The 20,267-nt window shown below is 42.4% G+C and overlaps 1 protein-coding gene across 2 annotated transcripts in view; it reads left to right on the top strand.

The window, feature by feature from the left end:
- Nucleotides 1-4,573: 4,573 nt before the first annotated feature.
- The window catches only part of TWSG1 (twisted gastrulation BMP signaling modulator 1), a 74,485-nt gene continuing 58,791 nt past the window's right edge, over nucleotides 4,574-20,267 (top strand). The window contains exons 1-2 of one of the 2 annotated variants that reach the window (XM_043558291.1): nucleotides 4,574-4,817; nucleotides 6,540-6,693. In XM_043558291.1, coding sequence (XP_043414226.1) covers nucleotides 6,571-6,693 — 123 coding nt within the window. In that variant the 5' untranslated portion in view covers nucleotides 4,574-4,817; nucleotides 6,540-6,570. Of the gene's footprint in view, nucleotides 4,818-5,077; nucleotides 5,498-6,539; nucleotides 6,694-20,267 lie in introns of those variants that run through there. The other variant, XM_043558292.1, reaches the window with a different exon arrangement.

Genomic DNA, 20,267 nt, shown 5'->3' with positions numbered 1-20,267 from the left:
GCAGGCTCCATGCTCAACCGACTGAACTATCGAGGCGCCCCCCTCTTGTTTTACAACAGGAAGAATTGAGAGGCCTTTAGAAGAAATACACTTCCTTTCTTCATTCTTTAGATAGCTTTGCAGTAGACCCATAACAGACCAGGGAGGAAGGATGGAAGGGGGAGAGTGATGGACAAAGGAGGTTTCTCCTCAAATGGGCCTCCCATCCCCGGTAGATCTTCCCTCCCAAGATCAAGCTGGGAGGTGGATAAACTGTGGCTCACTTTAATTCAAATATGTAAAACCAGACCAGCTAATTGAGTTGAGTTACCCAAGTCGAGAGACATTAAGAATGGGATAGTGAGTTCCAAATCAGGATTCTCAGCCCCTGAAGTGCTGGCCTTTTGGCAGACAGAGTAATTTTCCTGTGCCCACTAGGCTGGAAGGTGCTCATGATGGGAGCCTCCTTCAGCCAGGCCTGAGCTTCCCTTCCTGGGTCCTTGCCCTGCCTCCCACCCATGAAGACAGGGGGCCCCACCCACTCTCTCCTTTAGAGAATCAGCAACGTGAAACTCAGAAGTGGAGAAGCCAAATCAAATTGGCAAGGACACCAAAAACCTGTGCATCAGGCTCTCACTTTGCTCCTTTCTTCTAGGGTGGATGGGTAGGGTGAGGCGATGACCAGAGATGAGGGTATATAACCCACTACCTACAAGGATGAGTTCTAGACCAGAAGTTTACAAATTACAATTTTCCTTGTTATACCTCTGTGTTGGGCAGAATAATGCCCCCACCCCAATCCCCCCAAACCCACCCTTGTGTACTATACCTCCCCACCCTAGACCACAAAGATGTCCACAACCCATTCCCTAAAATCTATGGATGTTAATTACCTTTCATGGACAAAGGGACTTTTTGCAGATGTGATTAAATTAAGGATCTTGAGACGGGAAATTGCCCTGGGTTATCCGGGTGGGCGCAATGTAACCAAACCACAGGGGGCTTTACATGAGGGATTCAGGGGGGTCAGAGTTAGAGAGGGAGATGAGAATATGGTAGAAGAGATGAGAGAGACACGGAGAGAGGAAAAGAGAGAGAGAGGAGGGAGGGATATTGACTTGAAGATGCCACACTGCTGGCCACAAAATAACGAATCCAGTGGCTTCTGGAAGCTACAAAGGCAAGGAATGGATTGTCTCCTAGAGCCTCCAGAAGAAACACAGCTCTTCTGATTCCTTGATTTTAGGACTTCTGTCTTCCAGAACTGTAAGATAACAAATTTGTATTGTTCGACAGCAGTAAATTTGCAGTAATTTGTTAAGGCAGCAGTAGGAAACTAATACATCCCCTTACTACAGTTGGCTGAGAGTCAACCACTGACAGGTCCACGTCTGATTGAAAGTTAGGTGATTCCGTGACATTTGACCCTTTCATCAAACCCAACTAAGAGTTGTTGTTGTTGTTTAATGTTTATTTACATTTGAGAGACAGAGAGAGACAGAGCGCGAGTGGGGGAATGGCAGAGAGCGATGGAGACAGAATCTGAAGCAGGCTCCAGGCTCCAAACTTGTCAGCACAGAGCCCGACGCCAGGCTCAAACTCACGAGCTGTGGTGCGATCATGACCTGAGCCAAAGGAAGTTGGACGCTTAGCTGACTGAGACACCCAAGCACCCCATAACCCAACTAAGAGTTTTTTATTGCATTGATTATAAAGACTTCTGGTAAAATAAAATAGCCACTGAAGTATAGCTCTCAGATTCTCAAACTGCCAACCACAGATCCAGAACCACTCGAAGTTCACCTGGGGGCTCAACTACCATTTGACCTTCCAGGGTGTAACAAGGAAGATCTTTAAGTTAAATTAGAAATAATTGTATTTTGGGGGCGCCTGGGTGGCTCAGTCGGTTAAGCGTCCAACTTCAACTCAGGTCACAATCTCCGGGTCCGTGAGCTCGAGCCCCGCATTGGGCTCTGGGCTGCCGGCTCAGAGCCTGGAGCCTACTTCCGATTCTGTGTCTCCCTCTCTCTCTGCCCCTCCCCCGTTCATGCTCTGTCTCTCTCTGTCTCAAAAATAAATAAACGTTAAAAACAATTTTTTTTAAAAATTATTACCAAAGTAACAGAAACAAAGACATCAGAAAATGCAGATAAAAAACAACAAAAAATACACATCAACAAAAATCACTCATATTTTCACCAAGAAATAACCACTGCTAACACCATGGTTCTTTTTCCAGCCCTTCTTAAATACCTATATAACAATTTTTTTAATTTTATTTATTTTGAGAGAGAGAGAGAGAGAGAGAGCGAGCAGGGGAGGGGCAGAGAGAGAGGGAGAAAGAGAATCCCAAGCAGGCTCCGCATTGTCTGCTCTGAGCCCTACTCAGGGCTTGAACTCAGGAACCATGAGATCATGATCTGAGCAGAAACCAAGAGTCGGTCGTTTAACTGACTGAGCTACCCAGGCACCCCTGTATACACCATTTTTGATGTTAATCATTCTAAAAGTATGTACACCACTTTAAAATGTTGATACACAATGAATATCTTTCCATGCCAACAATATTTATCTGCAATACTAGTACTCAAAGTGTAATCTGGGGACCCTAGGAGTCCCAAGACCATTTCAGGGGGTTCATGAGCTCAGAATTTTTATTTTAATTCTAATATATTATTTGCCTTTTTCATAGTAGTCTCCTAGAGGCTACATAATACATGATATTGCAGCAGTTTGAATGCAGAAGCAAATATGAAAATCCAGCTGCCTTCTATTAACTTTGACATGTAAAATAATGTCACTTTTCTATTTTTTTGTTTTGGAATATATGCTTATTTTTCATAAAATATGTCTTTCGTGTTACCTTACAGTAGAGTCTATTATTTTTAAGTGAAATAAATGAATAGTTCTTAAATTTCTCAGTTTTAATTTCAAAAGTTTTGATAGATGTAGCACATATAAAACCTCTTCAGAGTCCTCAGTACCTTTCAAGAGTGTAAAGGGGTCCCGAGACATGAAATTGTGAGAATTCCTGACCTACAATATTACGTTTTAATAGGTGATTTAGTCCATTGCACTGGAGTGCCATAATTCATTTAACCAATAAGTAATGCCAAAGGATAGGACTTTAAAGTTGTATACTCTCAATTATTTCTTTAAGATAATTTTCAGGGATGGGGCACCTGGGTGGCTCAGTCAGTTGAGCATCCGACTTGGGCTCAGGTCATGATCTCCCGGCTTGTAAGTCTGAGCCCCCCATCAGGCTTGCCTTTGTCAGCACAGAGTCTGCTTCAGATCATCTGTCCCCCTCTCTCTGCCCCTCTCCCACTCATGCCCTCTCTTTCAAAAATAAATAAAAACATTTAAAAATTTAAAAAATATAACTTTCAGGGATGATTTTTAAAATGCACGTTTATTTACTTACTGTACAAGAATGGACTAACATCATTAAGGTAATCCACCCCCTTGGCCAATCAACTCTTTCCATCCATTCTTTCTGTTTTCTTCCAAGCAACAAAGGGGAATGTAAGGCATTTAAGACTCCTACTAGCTTAAAACTCTATCACGATTATGTCACCATTTGCAAAGGGAAAGTACCTTGTGGATCATCTAGCCCAATGGGCTCCAACTTAATCAGTCTGGAATCTTTTTAAAAAGCAAATTCCCAGGGTTGTTGTAAAGATCTGAGCGCAATTCTCAAATGCTTTTATGTACATGCCAACTGCTGATGGAAGGAATTCTTTTTTCTAAAATACAGCCTGAAATGAGTCCTGCGTCATCCATGCTCCGGGAGCCTTCTCCTACTTGGGGTGGTTCGCTGCAGCCATTTGTCTAGCTGTCTGTCCATCCTCTCCCAAGGCCAGTGGCCTCCTTCTCGGCCAGCACCCACGTCGCCTCCTCTTTTCTAGTTCCAGTGCTAAGCACAGTGCCAGGCACTGGCTAAGGACGCAGCAAATTTTAGTGAACTGCTGAACGGAGGCTCTGCCCTAGCAGATCCTTATTCAGTAGCTTTGAGCCAGAGCCCAGAAACCTGCCTTTTTAATAAATCCGGCCTCCAACATGAGATAACAAGAGTTCAAGTGTCAGCTCTGCAAGGGAGCGGGCTGGGCTACTCCACCACTAGGTGCCTCTGTCTTGCATCCCCATAACGGGACCATCACCGCTGCCTCAAGTGGTTGCCGTAGAGAGTCACCGAGCTCGGGTACGTCAAATGGGCGGCTGCGCGACATGCACTTGCTAAGTCCAGGGACTGGGCCTCACAGAGCGTCTGCCCCAGGTAGGCGGACAAAGAAGCCTGAGATGGGGGCGGGGAAGAGGGCGGAGGGAAAGCGCGCGTGGGCGCCCGGGTGGGTGTCCCTGGGGGCTGGAGTGTGGCCGCTCTTGGGCGCGACCCGAGGGCGGGACGGGGCCTTCGTGCGTGAGCGGGGCGGGGCCGCGGCTGGGGGCGGGACCGCGGCCGTGGGCCTGGCGGGGGGGGCGGGGCCTGGGGGCGGGGCCTTCGCGCGGGCCGGGCCGGGGCCGGACTGGAGACTGGGCGCCGGGCCTGGCGGGGGCGGGGCCGGGGCGTGCGCTGACAGGAGCGCCCCGGGAGTGAGAGACGCCTCCTGTCGGGAGCTGGCGGCGGCGGGGAGCCGAGGGCGGGCGGAGGGACCGGGGGAGCTGGGGGGAGGGCGATGGCGGGCCTGTCTCTTTAAGGTGCCCGAGGCTCGCGGGCGCAGCGCTGAGGGACGGCGCGGAGGCGCGGCCTGCCTCCCTCGCACAGCCCGGCGGCGCGCCCAGGGTTCGGGTGACTGGCGGGGAAACGAGGGCCAGGCGGCCTGGCGGCGCCACGGCGCACGGTGAGCGGGAGCAGGCGGGGCAGCGTCTGCGGCCGGGGAGGGTCCGGGCCCCGAGCTCCGGCCTCTGGAGGCCGAGGCCGCGGCGGGCTCTCGGGGCCGGGAGGAGCGGAGCAGCTCCCGCGCGGCCTGGGCCCAGCCTACGCGCTGGACGAAGTGGGGGCGCCGCCCGGTGGGTGCTGGGCGCGGGCGCGCAGGCCGGCGGCACCCCTGCGGCCCCCTCCCCTGCCTCGCTTTCAGCGGCGCGTCGGTGTGAGCCGGGGTGAAGAGCCGCCGTGGCCTCTGCCTCGCCAACCGGCAGCTGGGGCTCCGTCCCGAGGCACAAAGGCTGCTGTCAGTGCCATCCCCCTTGGGGACCACGCACAGGTCGCCAGAGCCTGAGAAACTGGTCCCCACGTACGAAAACAGTTTCGATGCGGCACCGTTCCTGACTCCTCAGGAAAAAAGGAGAGGCCCTTTAAACGATTGTTACCTGCTTTGTACTTGCCCTTGTTGACTTGAATACTTTTCCCAGTAAGCTTTGGGGAGTAGGATGGAGACAACCATAAGAGATGGGGGGGGGGAGTCCCAGTTTTAGTGAGTGTAGGGTGAAAACTAGTTCTGGAAAAAAAAAATCACTTTTCAAAATACCTTCTTTGGCCTCCACGAATATGTACTGGTGGCACCAGAAAGCATCCGACTTGGTATGTGCTGTTAAATATATTAGAAAGTTGGGTTACTAACGGTCTTTCGGAATACTTTGTGGGCCTCGCCAGGGCTCTTTCAAAATTGAGCCATACCTGGTGCAAAGCCCTTTATTCTTTTCACCTTCTTAGAGCTTTTGTTTTACTGTATTTTGTAATGCTCGGAGTAAAAGTTTACAGTAATCATAAAGGCTCCATAAACTCACCTTTTATCTATCTGACATCAATAATCATTTACTTTAATTGATTCGGGGGGGGGGGGGGTTTGAGCTCGAAGAAGGTCTATCTTTTTAAAAAGCTTACTAACCATGTTAGCTTAACCACTGTTTAACCACTATCAGGATTTGTGCTGGTCTTGTTTTCCTTTTCCTTTTTAAAATGCACTGTCTTCTTAATAACGTTGCAGAATCTATGGTACCTATGGTATAGGCTTAAAAGAACATCTTCACATTTTAAGAAATTACTCGGAGTTCTTAATGCAGTTGATAATTTACTACCCCCTTGGTTATTTGCTAAGTTATTTAAGAAATGATTGTCACCTCAACTTCTTTCTCTGAGCTGCTTCAAGCTCATAGCTTCTGGCTAATTATGTGAAGACATAAAATGAGATAGTCATACATAATCATTAGAATAATTTGCAGTTTTAAAATTTGTTAAACGTTTTATATTATGGTACTATATTAATAGTTTTTATATAGGTTTAAAGTTGAATAATGGGCCTAAAGCTAAAGTGGTGCAGCATTAAAACTGGTTATTTGCCTCAGTAATCCGGTGGTATTACACACACACACACACACACACACACACATATATGTATTTGCAGTTTGCTGACAAGACATTAGTATATAAAGTAGTTGGTTTTGACTGTTTTATCACTCATTGAAAATGTCCTTTAAATGATCACTCAAAAGTTGTTTAATACAAATAATGAGTCTTGGTTTATTTGTTTTGCTTTCCATTTCTGTATTTGTTCTTAACCTAGTCCTTGCCTTTGAATTAAAGTTTTGGGTTTTTTTTTGTTTCTTTTTGTTTGTTGGTTTAGCTTCCTGGGAGTTGATTGTCTTTGAAGAACCATGAAGTCACATTCTGTTGTTATGCTTACTCTGGCCATTCTGGTGTTCCTGACTTGGGTCCCTGAGTCACTGAGTTGTAACAAAGCACTCTGTGCTAGCGATGTGAGCAAATGCCTCATTCAGGTAGGACTAAGCATACTTTTTATTAATATTAAAACGTGGGGGCACCTGGGTGGCTCAGTGGGGTTGAGCATCCGAGTCTTGATTTGGGCTCAGGTCAAGATCTCACAGTTGTGGGATTTAGCCCTGTGTCCGGCTCAGTGCTGAGTGTTGAACCTACTTGGGATTCTCTCTCTCCCTCTCTCTCTGCCCCTCCCCTGCTTGTGCTTTCTCTCTCAAACTAAATAAATAAACATTAAAAAAATAAAATGTAGTGTAGATATACAGTGCATAGATATAGATATAGAGTATATGTATATTACAGAGTAAGGCCTGAGTATGAGGTCAAGGCCTGAGGTACTGAACCGTGACACAGAGTCTAGGTTTTTACCCCCCATAGTTTTCTTGCATATGAGCCATGTCAGATTCAAGAAGTTTCGTCTTGAAAATAATACCCGGCTTCATAAATATGCCATTACAAAGTGATGAGTATGCCATTCAGATAAAGAAAAGGGTTCCCTTGTGTTACCTAGTTTGTATACCAAAGAAGTTCAATGACTATATTTAGAAAAAAAATTTAGCTAGGCAAATAATAGATACCTTGTTCCTTCATATAATAGTTGTCTATTCTGTGCAACAAGTTATTCCAAATGTAGCAACTTAATGCAGCAAACATTTATTATTTCATGCTGCGTCCGAGGCTTCAGAGTCTAGGAGCGCTTAGCTGGCTGGTTCTGGCTCAGCGACTCTCGGTAAGGTTGTAGGCAAATGGTCAGCTGAGATTGGAGAATCTGCTTCTAAGGTACTCGACAGTTACCTCTCTTTCAGTCCTCAGGATAAGCCTAGTGGTATAGCTACCACTTTCATTTTTCTAAAGAAAAACATGAGGTTAAATAATTTGGTTAGGTTCGTCTAGCAAGTAAGTGGCTGTGGAACAGTCTTTGACTCCAAATCCTGTGGCCTTCCAACTAAACGTACTAGTTACTACCCCATAAAGTTGGGTTAATTAGTGGTGAACTTCACGTCTTATATAGCTGTTCCCTTTTTTTCCCCATCCCATTAGGCCATCAGCAGTCTTCTGCCTTTTGTGTGTCTGTATTTATTAGCCTCCCTTTTAGTTATTGGCTGTTGGCTAAGAAATCCAGTAACCACACATGTTAGAATTCTGTGTAATGTATGAGTCAGCTACGTCCTGGCTGTGATCCCAACATGGAGCACTTGGGTGTGTGTTCTAGAAGCGGTAAGGGTTTTGGGGCGCCTGGGTGGCTCAGTCGGTTAAGTGTCTGACTTCAGCTCAGGTCACGATCTCGCGGTCCGTGAGTTCGAGCCCCGCATCAGGCTCTGTGCTGACAGCTCAGAGCCTGGAGCCTGCTTGGGATTCTGTGTAGCCCCTTCTCTCTGCTCCTCCCCCACTCATACTCTGTCTTGCTCTGTCTCTCAAAAATAAATAAATGTTAAAAAAATAGAAGTGATAAGGGTTTTTATAGATTTGAGGCATTTTGTATTTATTTTGGACATTTTGGTCCTTTTCTTTTTTTTTTTTTTTTTTAATTTTTTTTTTCAACGTTTATTTATTTTTGGGACAGAGAGAGACAGAGCATGAACGGGGGAGGGGCAGAGAGAGAGGGAGACACAGAATCAGAAACAGGCTCCAGGCTCTGAGCCATCAGCCCGGAGCCTGACGCGGGGCTCGAACTCACGGACCGCGAGATCGTGACCTGGCTGAAGTCGGACGCTTAACCGACTGCGCCACCCAGGCGCCCCTTGGTCCTTTTCTTTAATAGTTGAACTTCTAGGAAGCCTGGCCTTTATCTGAGTATGGTTTGCCACCGTCTCATACTCTCTTCACCCTTGCTTTGCATTTCAAACCAAAACATGTAAATATTTGTTGGTTGGTTTTTAATTCTTTGGCTGTGGACTTTTTCAAGCATAAGTAGAAGAGGGGAGTATAAAGCCCAGCAGTGACAGCAGTCATTAACTCAGGGCTACTTTGTTTCATCTGCGTTCCTCTATACTGCCCACCCCAGCTACATCTTAACTTCAGGCAAATTCCTGATACCATTTTATCATAATTCTAATCTCTACATTTTAGAGATAAGAACTCTTTAAAACATGTAGCTATTAACAATTAAGGGGGTGCCTGGCTGGCTGAGCTGCAATAGCATGTGACTTTTTTTTCTTTTTCTTTTTGAGAGAGATAGAGGACCTTAAGCAGACTCCATACTCAGCATGGAGTCCAATGCAGGGCTCGATCCCATGATTCTTGGATCATGATCTGAGCCGAAATCAAGAGTCATACGCTCAACCAACTGAGCCACTCGGGTGCCCTGGAAGAGCATGTGACTCTTGATCTCAGGGTTGTGATTCAAGGCCCACGTTGGGTGTAGAGATTACTTTTAAAAAAAGAAATAAAGTTAAAGATTAACAGTTATTTTGAGTATCACCTAATTTCATACATGGAAGTTTTGATATGGTATGTCTGCTTAGGCTCATGCTAGCAGAAAATTTTGTAGTCTGTACGTGAAGTCTAGTTTTTGCTCTGGTCTGATGGGGAAGCTGTGATACTTCCCAGGTTGTTTCAATGTAGCTTCATAATTCATTATTAGAAATAGAGTCTCATGGGGTGTCTGGGTGGCTCAGTCGGTTAAGCATCCAGCCCTTTGTTTCGGCTCAGGTCATGATCTCACAGTTCATGGAATCGAGCCCCATTTGGGCTTTGTGCTGACAGTGTGGAGACTGCTTAGGAATCTCTCTCTCACTCTATCTATGCCCGTCTGTCTCTCTCTCTCTCTCTCAAAATAAATAAGGAAAGAAAGAAAGAGGGAGAGAGAGAGAAAGGAAGGAAGGAAGGAAAGAAAGGAAAGGAAGGAAAGGAAGGGAAGGAAGGAAGGAAGGAAGGAAGAAATTCTCACAGTGATTTTTATATTCATGTTTAGGTGGAAATTCACTTACATCCCTAGTTATTTTTGACTCTCCAAATCTGTAATTTCCATTAGTTCAAATAATTTACTTCCAAAAAACTTAAAAAAAACACATTTATTTATTTTTGAGAGACAGAGAGAGACAGAATGTGAGTGGGGAAGGGACAGAGAGAGAGGGAGACACAGAATCTGAAGCAGGCTCCAGGCTCCGAGCTGTCAGCACAGAGCCTGACACAGGGCTCAAACTCATGAACTGTGAGCTCGTGACCTGAGCCGAAGGCAGACGCTTAACCGAGTGAGCCACCCAGACGCCCCTAGTTCAAATAATTTAAAATTGGATTTTATTAAAATGAATTGCTTGGTAAAGGAATATTTTTAAAAGATAGCTTTTGGGTGCCTGAGTGGCTCAGGTGTTAAGCATCTGCCTTTGGCTCAGGTCATGATCACAGTTCATGAGTTTGACTCCCACACTGGGTGAGCTCGAGCCCTGCTTCCGGTGAACACGAGCCCTGGGTGAGCCCCACGTGTCTCTCTCTCTCTCTCTCTCTCTCTCTCTCTCTCTCTCTCTCTCTCTCTCTCTCTCTCTCTTTTTCTCTCTTTGCCCCTTATGAGATTCTTTCTCTTTGCCCCTTGTGGTTCTCTCTCTCTCTCTCTCTCTCTCTCTCTCTTTCTCTTTGCCCCTTATGAGATTTTCTCTTTGCCCCTTGTGGTTTTCTATCTCCTCTCTCTCTCTCTCTCTGTCTCTCACTCGCTTGTACCCTCTGTCTCAATCAATCAGTCAATTAAAAAAATGGCTTTTGGTTGATATTGACAAAAACCATCAAAGGTTTTTGGTTTGTTTCTTTTGCTTTTAAGATTCAAAATATGTACTATAGGGGCACCTGGGTGGTTCAATCGGTTGAGCATCTGACTTCAGCTCGGGTCATGATCTCACGGTTCGTGCGTCCGAACCCCGCGTCCGGCTCTGTGCTGACAGCTCAGAGCCTGGAGCTTGTTTCGGATTCTGTGTCTCCCTCTTTCTGCCCCTCCTCCACTCATGCCCTCTCTGTCTCTCTCAAAAATAAATAAACATTTTTTAAAAATTTAAAAATATGTAATATAAAAAACTTAAAAAAGTAAAGAGTACTATATGAGTGTGAAAACTGGAAAATTGAGTGAGCTTCACCTGTTAAATGGTGAGTCTGGTAAATTCACTGGAAAGAAACTAGGACTTGTTTTCTTTACCATGGATTCCGTGATGCTAACGTTTCTCAGGATCTTGTTCCTTCAGAGCCAGGAATCGTCAGATCTTTCTCTGGAATAGTAGAGACAATGCTTCTGGTGCATGGTGGCAAAGTATTTGAAATTAAAGATATTGTGGGCTTGGGGCACCAGGGTGGCTCAGTCGGTTAAGTGTCCAACTCTTGATTTCAGCTTAGGTCGTGATCTCATCGTTCGTGACTTCGAACACGGCATCGGGCTCCACGTGCCTGGTTGGGATTCTCTGTCTCCCCCTCCTGCTGCCCCTTATGTGCATGTGCTCCTTCTCTCTGTCTCAGAAATAAATACACATTTTTTTAAATAAATAAAAACAGAACTATTGCAGGCTCAAGACTCGGGGATTTTCTTGTTCATTTATTCATCAGCACTTATTGGACATTGAAGTAAAATGTGATTAGTCCCAATATTTGACTGATTTTCGGGACTCCAAAACTCCGGCAGATTGTTTCACATCTTCAGCTTTATTTTCCTTGTGTTCCACTTACTATCTGGGTATGTAACAAACCACCCCAAAAATCAGTGCCTGAAAACAACATTGATTTTGGCCACGAATTTGCAATTTGCAGGGCTTGGTGGGATAGCTCATGTCTGCACCACACAGCACTAGGGCAGCTTGAAGGGCTGGGGGCTGGAGTTATTGGAAGCAGCATTATTCCCTAGAACTTTCTCCAATGATAGAAACAGTCTACACCTGCCGTGTCCAGTGAAGTAGAAGCTAGCTGCTATGTGTGGCTATTGAGCACTTGAAATATAACTCGTGTGATTGAAGAATAGATTTTGAAATTTTGTTTAATTTTAGGTAATTTATATTTAAGTAGCTATATGTGACTGGCGGTCGCTGTGCTGCATCTCACAAATCTGAAGGCCCACTGATAAGTCTAACACTGGGGCTAGAAAGATTCTTCAGCATGCTCATTCTCCCTCTGTCCCTCTCTCTCTCTTTCTCTCTTCCTCACTCTCACTCACTTTCTCAGTTCTGTCTCTATATGACCTCTCTAGTGTGCTGGTTTAAGACTAGCCAGTCACCTCCATGTTGGCTCTGGGCTCCCAAGATATGTGTGTCATGAAAGAGAGCCGGAGGAATCTTCTTGCCTTTCATGGCCTCACCCGAGAGGTTACCTACTATTCCCACAACGGTCATAAGTCCACCTAGGTTTAAGTGGAGGGAACATAGGCCCTGCCTCTGATAGAGGAGCATAAGAAGAGCATGTGGATGGCATAAAGTGCATGGACATCTTTGGGAAATACAATATGCTACGTATTAAGTGTAAAATAAATTGGCTGGCTGGGAGATCTCAAAGTTTCCTTCTAGTTCTTTTTTTTTTTTTTTAAGTTTATTTACTTATTTTTGTTTTGAAAGAGAACGAACAATCAGGGGGAGGGTAGAGAGAAGGAGAGACAGAATCCCAAGCAGGCTCCATGCCATCAACACAGAACCCAACGCAGGACTCTTAACTCTTGAACTATGGGATCATGACCTGAGCCAAGATCAAGAGTCAGATGCAACCAGGTGTCCCAGTGTTTTTTATTTTTATTTTATTTTATTTTATTTTATTTTATTTTATTTTATTTTATTTATTTTTGAGAGAGACAGAAACAGAGCGTGAGTGGGGGAGGGGCAGAGAGAAAGGGAGACACTGAACGTGAAGCCGGCTCCAGGCTCTGAGCTGTCAGCAAAGAGTCTGACAAGGGACTTAACTCTTGAACTGGGAGATCATGACCTGAGCTGAAGTCAGACTGAGCCACCCAAGCACCCCCCTGCTTTTTTTTAAAAATCAGAGTAAGAAGACATTTTCCCCTCGTTCTTTAATCGAAGTTTAATTGACATACAATGTAGCCTTAGTTTCAAGTGTACAACATATTGATTTGACAATTCTGTATGTTACTCAGTGCTCACTATGATGAGTGTCGTTACCATCTGTCACCATACAATGTTATTACAATATTATTGACTGTATTCCCTATGCAGTACTTTTCATCTCTGTGATTTATTTATTTTATACCTGGAAGTTTGTACCTCTTAATCCCCTTTATCTATTTTGCCTACCCACAGCTACCCCCCACCCCCCACCTCCCGCCACAGCCGTTAGTTTTTCTCTGTATTTCTATTTTAACTTTTTGAGTAACGTCCTTACTGTTTCCTACAGTGGTTGCACCAACTTACATTCCCACCAATGGTACATGAGGGTTCCTTTTACTCCACATCTGTGCCAACACTTGTTATTCACTGTCCTTTTGATGATAGCCTTTCTGACTGGTGTGAAGTGATATCTCATTGTGGTTTTGATTTGCATTTCCCTGATGATTAGTGACCTTAAACATCTTCTCATGTGTCTGTTGGCCATCTGTATGTCTTTGGAAAAATGTCTCTTCAGGTCCTCTTCCCATTTTTAATTGGATTATTTGTGGGTTTTTTGGTGTTGGGTTGTATGAGTTCTTTATATATTTTGGGTATTAACCTCTTCTCAGATATATTATTTGCAAATATCTTCTCCCATTCACTAGGTTGCCTTTTTTTGTTGTTGGTGTTTTCTTTTGCTGTGCAAAAGCTTTTTATTTTGGTGTAGTCCCACTAGTTTGCTTTTGCTTTTGTTTCCCCTGCCTCAGGAGACGTATCTAGAAAAATGTTGCTAAGACTGATGTCCAAGACATTATTGCCTATGTTTTCTTTAAGGAGTTTTATGGTTTCAGGTCTCACATTTAGGTCTTTCATCCATTTTGAGTTTACTTTTATGTGTGATGTAAGAAAGTGGTCCAGTTTCATTCACATGTAGCTGTTGAGTTTCCTCAGCGCCATTTATTGAAGAGACTGCCTTTTCCCCATTGTATATTCTTGCTTCCTTTGCTGTAGATTAATTGACCATATAGGTGTGGGTTTCTTTCTGGGCTCTCTACTCTGTTTCATTGATCTATGTGTCTGTTTTTGTGCCCATACCATATTGTTTGGGTCACAGCTTTGTGATATTACTTGAAGTCCAGAATTGTGATGCCTCACCCTTTGCTTCTCTTTTTCAAGATTGCTTTGGCTTTTGGGGGTCTTTTGTGATTCAATACAAATTTTAGTATTATTTGTTCTAGTTCTGAAAGCTAGAAAATGAAAAATGCTGTTGGTATTTTGGTAGGGATTGCTTTAAATGTGTAGATTGCTTTGGGTAGTATAGACATTTAAACAATGTTTGTTCTTCCTATCCAGGAGCATGGAATGTCTTTCCATTTCTTTGTGTCATCTTCAGTTTCTTTCATCAGTTTCTGATAATTTTCAGAGTATAGGTTTCTCACCTCCTTGGTTAAATCTATTCCTAGTTATTTTATTCTTTTAATGCAATTGTAAATGGGATTGTTTTCTTATATTTCTTCTACTTCATTATTACTGTACAGAAATGCAATAGATTTCTGTATGTTAATTTTGTATTCTTCAACTTTACAGAATTCATTTATCAGTTCTAGTAGTTTTTTTGGTGTAATCTTTAGGGTTTTCTGTCTATAGTGTCATGCCATCTGCAAAGAGTGAGTTTTACTTCTTCCTTACCAATTTGGATGCCAATTATTTTTTTTTTCTTGTCTGATTGCCACAGGTAGGACTTCCGGTACTATGTTGAGTAAAAGTAGTGAGAGTGGACATCCTTGTCTTGTTCCTGATCTTAGAGGAAAAGCTTTCAGTTTGTCACCATTGAAATGTGATTTTAGCTGCGGGATTTTGATATGTGGCTCTTTTTGTGTTGAAACATTTTCTCTCGGGGCGCCTGGGTGGCGCAGTCGGTTAAGCGTCCGACTTCAGCCAGGTCACGATCTCGAGGTCCGGAGTTCGAGCCCCGCGTCAGGCTCTGGGCTGATGGCTCGGAGCCTGGAGCCTGTTTCCGATTCTGTGTCTCCCTCTCTCCCTGCCCCTCCCCCGTTCGTGCTCTGTCTCTCTCTGTCCCAAAAATAAATAAACGTTGAAAAAAATTAAAAAAAAAAAAAGAAAGAAACATTTTCTCTCTAAACCCACTCTGTACAGTTTCATCATGGATGTACTTTGTCAAATGTTTTTTCTGCATCTTCTGAGGTAGTCCTATTGTTTTTATCCTTCCTCTTGTTGCTATGATGTATCTTGTTGATTGATTTGCAAATAGTGAACCACCCTTGCATCCTTGGAATAAATCCCACTTAATTGTGGTAAACTATTTTTTTAATGTATTGTTGAATTTGGTTTGCTAATATTTTGTTCAGGATTTTACATCTATGTTCATCACAGATATTGGCCTTTAGTTTTCTTTTTGGGGGGTATCTTTGTCTGGTTTTGGTATCAGGGTAATGCTGGCTTCCCCTTTTATTTTTTGGAATAGTTTGAGAAGAATAGGTATTAACTCTTCTTTAAATGTTTGTTAAAATTCACCTGTGAAGCTCTCCGGTCCTGGACTTTTGTTTGTTGGGAGTTCTTTGACTACTAATTCAATTTCCTTACTAGTAATTGGTCTCTTCAAATTTTCTCTTTATTGCTGATTCAGTTTTGGAAGATTGTATGTTTCTAGGAATTAATCTGTTTCTTTTTAGGTTGTCCAATTTGTTGGCATATAACTTTTCATACTGTTATCCTTTGTATTTCTGTGTGGTGATTTATCCTCCTTCATTTCTGATTTTATTTATTTGAGCCCACCCTCTTTTTTTCCTTGATGAGTCTGGATAAATATTTATTTATTCTGTTTATTTTTTCAAAGAATCACCTCTTGGTTTCATCGGTGTCTTCTGTTGTGTTTTTGTGTCTATTTCATTTATTTCTGGTCTAATCTTTAGTATTTCCTTCCTTCTACTAGCTTTGGGCTTTGTTTGTTGTTGTTTGTTTGTTTGTTTGTTTGTTTTAGCTCCTTTAGTTGTAAGGTTAGGTTGTTTATTTGGGATTTTTTTCATTCTTACGATAAACCTATATTGCTATAAACTTCCCTTCATGAACTGCTTTTGCTGCATCCCAAAGGTTTTGGACTGTTGTGTCTTCATTTACATTTGTCTTCATGTATTTTTTGATTTCCTCTTTGATTTCATGGTTGACCCATCTGTTGTTTGGTAGCATTTTGTTTAGCTTCTGTGTGTTTGCAGTTTTTCCAGAATTATTTCTTGTAATTGATTTCCAGTTTTCATTGTGGTTGGAAAAGATGTTTACTATGATTTCAGTCTTCTTAAATTTACTGATACTTGTCTTGTGGTCTAACATGTGATCTGTCCTGGAGAATGTTCCATGTGTACATGGAAAGAATGTGTATTTTGCTGTTTTTGGATAGAATATCCTGTGTGTGTCTGTTAGGTCCTTCTAGTCTAATGTGTTGTTCACAGTCGCTGCTTCCTTGTTGGTTTTCTGTCTGAATGATCTACCCACTGATGTAAGTGGGGTGTTAAAGTCCCCTGTGGTTGTTGTATTGCTCTCAGTTTCTCCCTTTATGTTTGCCTTGTGCATTTAAATGCTCCTATGTGGCATGCATAAATATTTATAATTGTTACATCTTCTTTTTCGATTGATCCCATTGTCACTGTGTAGTGCTTTCTTTGTCTCTTGCTACAGTCTTTGTTTTAAAGTCTGTTTTGTCTGATACAAGTATTGCTGCTCCAGCTTTTTTTTCATTTTCATGTGCATGGTGGATGTTTCCACCCCTTCCCTTTCAGTCTTTATGTATGTTTAGGTCTGATGTGAGTCTCTTATGAGCAGCATGTAGATGGGTCTTGTTTTTTTGTCCAATCAGTCACCCTTTGTCTTTTGATTGGAGCTTTTTAAAAAATGTTTTTATTTTTTATTTTTGAAAGAAGGGGAGAGAGCACACATGTGAGCAGGGGAGGGGCAGAGAGGAGGGGGACAGAGGATCTGAAGCAGGCTCTGCACTGACAGCAGAGAGCCCCATGCTGGGCTCAAACTCACGAACCATGAGATCATGCCCTGATCCGAAATCAAGAATTGGATGCTTAACTAACTAGGCCACCCAGGCACCCCTCGATTGGAGCTTTTAAAGTAATTATTGATAAATATGTACTTATTGCCATTTTGTTCATTGCTTTCTGACTGTTTGTGTAGTTCCTAAAGGTCCCTTTTTAAAAAGTCAAATTGTTAGGATACATGATGAAAAACAGTCCCTCGAGTAATCCTTTTTACTCTCCATTTTGTTATTCAGGTTGAACCACTTTTAATCTTCCAAGTGGTAGTTTCCATTTTCACTTCTTTTTTTTTTTTTTTAATGCTTATTTATTTATTTAGAGACAGAGACCACGTGCATGTGTGTGCCTGAGTGGGCTGAGGGGCAGAGGGAGACGGAGAGAGAGAGAATCCCAAGCACACTCCGTGCTGTCAGCTCAGATCCCCACATGGGGCTTGACTCTACCAACCTTGAGATCATGACCTGAGCTGAAGTTGGACAGTTAACAGACTGAGCCGAAGTTGGAACTTAACAGATACTTAAGTATCTGTCTTCTGCTCAGGTTATGATCTCATGGTTTGTGGGTTTGAGCCTCTGTTCTCTGAAGCCTGCTTCAGATTCTGTCTCCTTCTCTCTGCCCCTTCTCTGCTTGTCCTCTGTCTCTCTCTCAAAAATAAATAAAACATTAAATTTATTTATCTATCTATCTATCTATCTATCTATATATTTATTTATTTATTTAGAGAGAAAAAGAGTGTGTGTGCATGAGCAGGGGAAAGACAGAAAGAGAGAATCCCAAATAGGCTCCACATTGTCGGTGTAGAGCCCTACAAGGGGCTTGAACTCATGAACCATGAGATCATGACCTCAGCCAAAATCAAGAGTTAGATGCTTAACCATCCAGGTGCCCCTACATTTCTTTTCTTGAATGACTTTATTGTTCTTGAATTTCTAATTGTCTTTCTTGATTTGCATCATTAGTCGTTAATACCTTATGTTGTTTTAAATTCTTAGTCTGTCCTCCTCCCAAGGGAGCCTTCAGTGTTATTGTTTCCAGACTTAACTGATGGCTCTCTAGGTCTGATTCAAGCTGTCCTATAGTGCATCCCCATTGTTACTTTCCTAAGCTGGTTCCACTATTTCTTTGATTTCGTGTCTTGTGCTTTCTTAATTTACTCTCATTTTGTTGTAACATGCCTTAGAGTGTCTTGTAACAAAGGCAATATTGGGAGGTAATGTTCTGGGTGCTACATCTCTTAAAAATGCATTTGTTCTCAGGGCGCCTGGGTGGCTCAGTCAGTTGCACATCCCACTTCAGCTCAGGTCATGATCTCATGTCTCATGAGTTTGAACCCCACATCGGGCTCTGCGCTGACAGCCTGAAGCCTGCTTTGGATTCTGTGTCTCCCTCTCTCTCTCTGTCCCTCCCCCACTCATACTCTCTCTCTCAAAAAAAAAATGCGTTTGTTCTCGGGGTGCCTGGTGGCTCAGTTGGTTAAACATCTGACTCGGTTTCAGCTCAGGTCATGATCTCACACCTTTGTGGATTCGAGCCCCATATAGGGCTCTGCTCTGGCATCATGGAGCCTGATTTGGATTCTCTCCTCTCTCTCCCCACCCATGCTTTCTCAAAATAAATAAATAAATTTTTTAAAAAGTGCATTTATTCTCTCACCTTATTTTTACCTGATTGATGATTTGTCTGAATATAGAATTCTGTGTTACTTTGTTTTCCCTAGTAACTTCAAAGACATTTCCTAACTGTCTTTATGCTACTGGCATTCTATAATGGTAGTAAGAAGTCTGTTACCAGTCTGGTTTTTATTCTCTGTAGGTGACTTTGTTAGTCTGTTTGTTTCTTCTCTCTGGAAATGTTTGCTTTCATCTCCTTATCCTTGGTGTGGGTCTTTTTGTGTGGGCATAGTGACGGACACCTTATGAATTTTTTTCAGGGAACGGGGGTTTTGTTTTGAGCTTGAGACTGGAATATTCCCTTTTATTATTATTTTTAAACAATATTCTCCCTTTTTTTCTACAACTCTGGATACTGTAAATTTAAGATAGATGCTCTAAGTCCAAGTTTTTAAAAACAGCTTTATTGAGATATAATTCTAATACTATAGATTTCACCAATTTAAATGTGTGATTCACTGGTTTTTAGTGCATTCGTTGAGTTATGCAATCATCACCACAAACTACCTTTAGAACATTTTGATCACCCTAAAAAGAAACCTCATACTCATTAGCAGTCACTCCCCATTCCTTCCTCCCTACCCCTAGGCAACCACTGTTCCAATTTCCATCTTTCTGTATGCCTGTTCAGGACATTTAATATGAATGGAATTATATAATATGTTATCTTTATGTCTAGCTTCTTTTATTGAGCGTAATTCTCTCATGACTCACACATGTTATAATAACTATCAGTACTTCATTATTTTATGGTCGAATAGTATTCTACTGTATAGATAGATATACCGTATTTAATTAATCCATTCATCAGTTGATGAATATTTGAATTGTTTTCACTTTTTGGCTATGGTGAATAATGCTGCCGTGAGTATTCATGTACAAGTTTTTAATGTGGCTATATATTTTCATTTCTTTTGGGTGTATAGCTAGGAGTGGAATTTCTGGGTCATATTTTCTGTGTTTAACATTTTAAGGAACTGCCGAAGTATTTTCCAAAGTGACTGCATGCATTTCCACCACCACTGTATGAGGATTCCAGTGAACCTATGCCCATTTTTTAAATTGGCTTATTTGTTTTTTCATTGTTGAGTTATGAGAGTTCTTTATATATTATGACTACAAATCACTTATCAGAAAACTGAGTTGCAAGTAATTTCTCTCATTCTGTGGGTTGTCTTTTTACCTTCCCGATGATATATATCATTTGCAATACAGAAACTTTAAGTTTTGATACAGTCTAATGATCTACTTGTCCCAATGATCTAATAGTCACAATGACCTACTTGTGTATTTTCCTCTGAGAATTTTATAGTTTTAGCTCTTAATATTTAGGTCTGTGATTTATTTTGAGTTGATTTTTGTGCATTCAACTTTATTCTGTTCCAGCACCATTTGTTGAGAATACTGTTTCTTCCCTGTGGAATTTTCTTGGCACGTTTGTTGAAAGTAATTGACCAAAAGGATGAGTTTATTTCTGAAATTTCACTTCTATCCCATTTATTTATATGTTTATCTTATGTTCTCTTGATTGCTGTAGCATTGTGGTATATTTTGAAATCAGGAAGCTTTTAGCACAGAGCCCAAGTTGGGGCTCCATCTCATGTACCATGAGATCATGACCTGAGCCAAAACTAAGAGTCCAATACTTAACTGAATGAGCCAACCAGGTGCCTCTCCCCCAGTTTTGTTCTATTCAAAGATTGTTTTGACTATTTTTGGTCCCTGGTATTACCCTATGAATTAAAAAAATTTTTTATGGGTATTGAGGAGGGCACCTTTTGGGATGAGCACTGGGTGTTGTATGGAAACCAATTTGACAATAGACTTCATATATTGAAAAAAAAATTAA

The sequence above is a fragment of the Prionailurus bengalensis genome, chromosome D3, assembly GCF_016509475.1.
Source record: "Prionailurus bengalensis isolate Pbe53 chromosome D3, Fcat_Pben_1.1_paternal_pri, whole genome shotgun sequence".
Classification (NCBI taxonomy): domain Eukaryota; kingdom Metazoa; phylum Chordata; class Mammalia; order Carnivora; family Felidae; genus Prionailurus; species Prionailurus bengalensis.
Note: the sequence above shows the minus strand (reverse complement) of the source record. Positions and strands in the feature narration are given on the sequence as shown.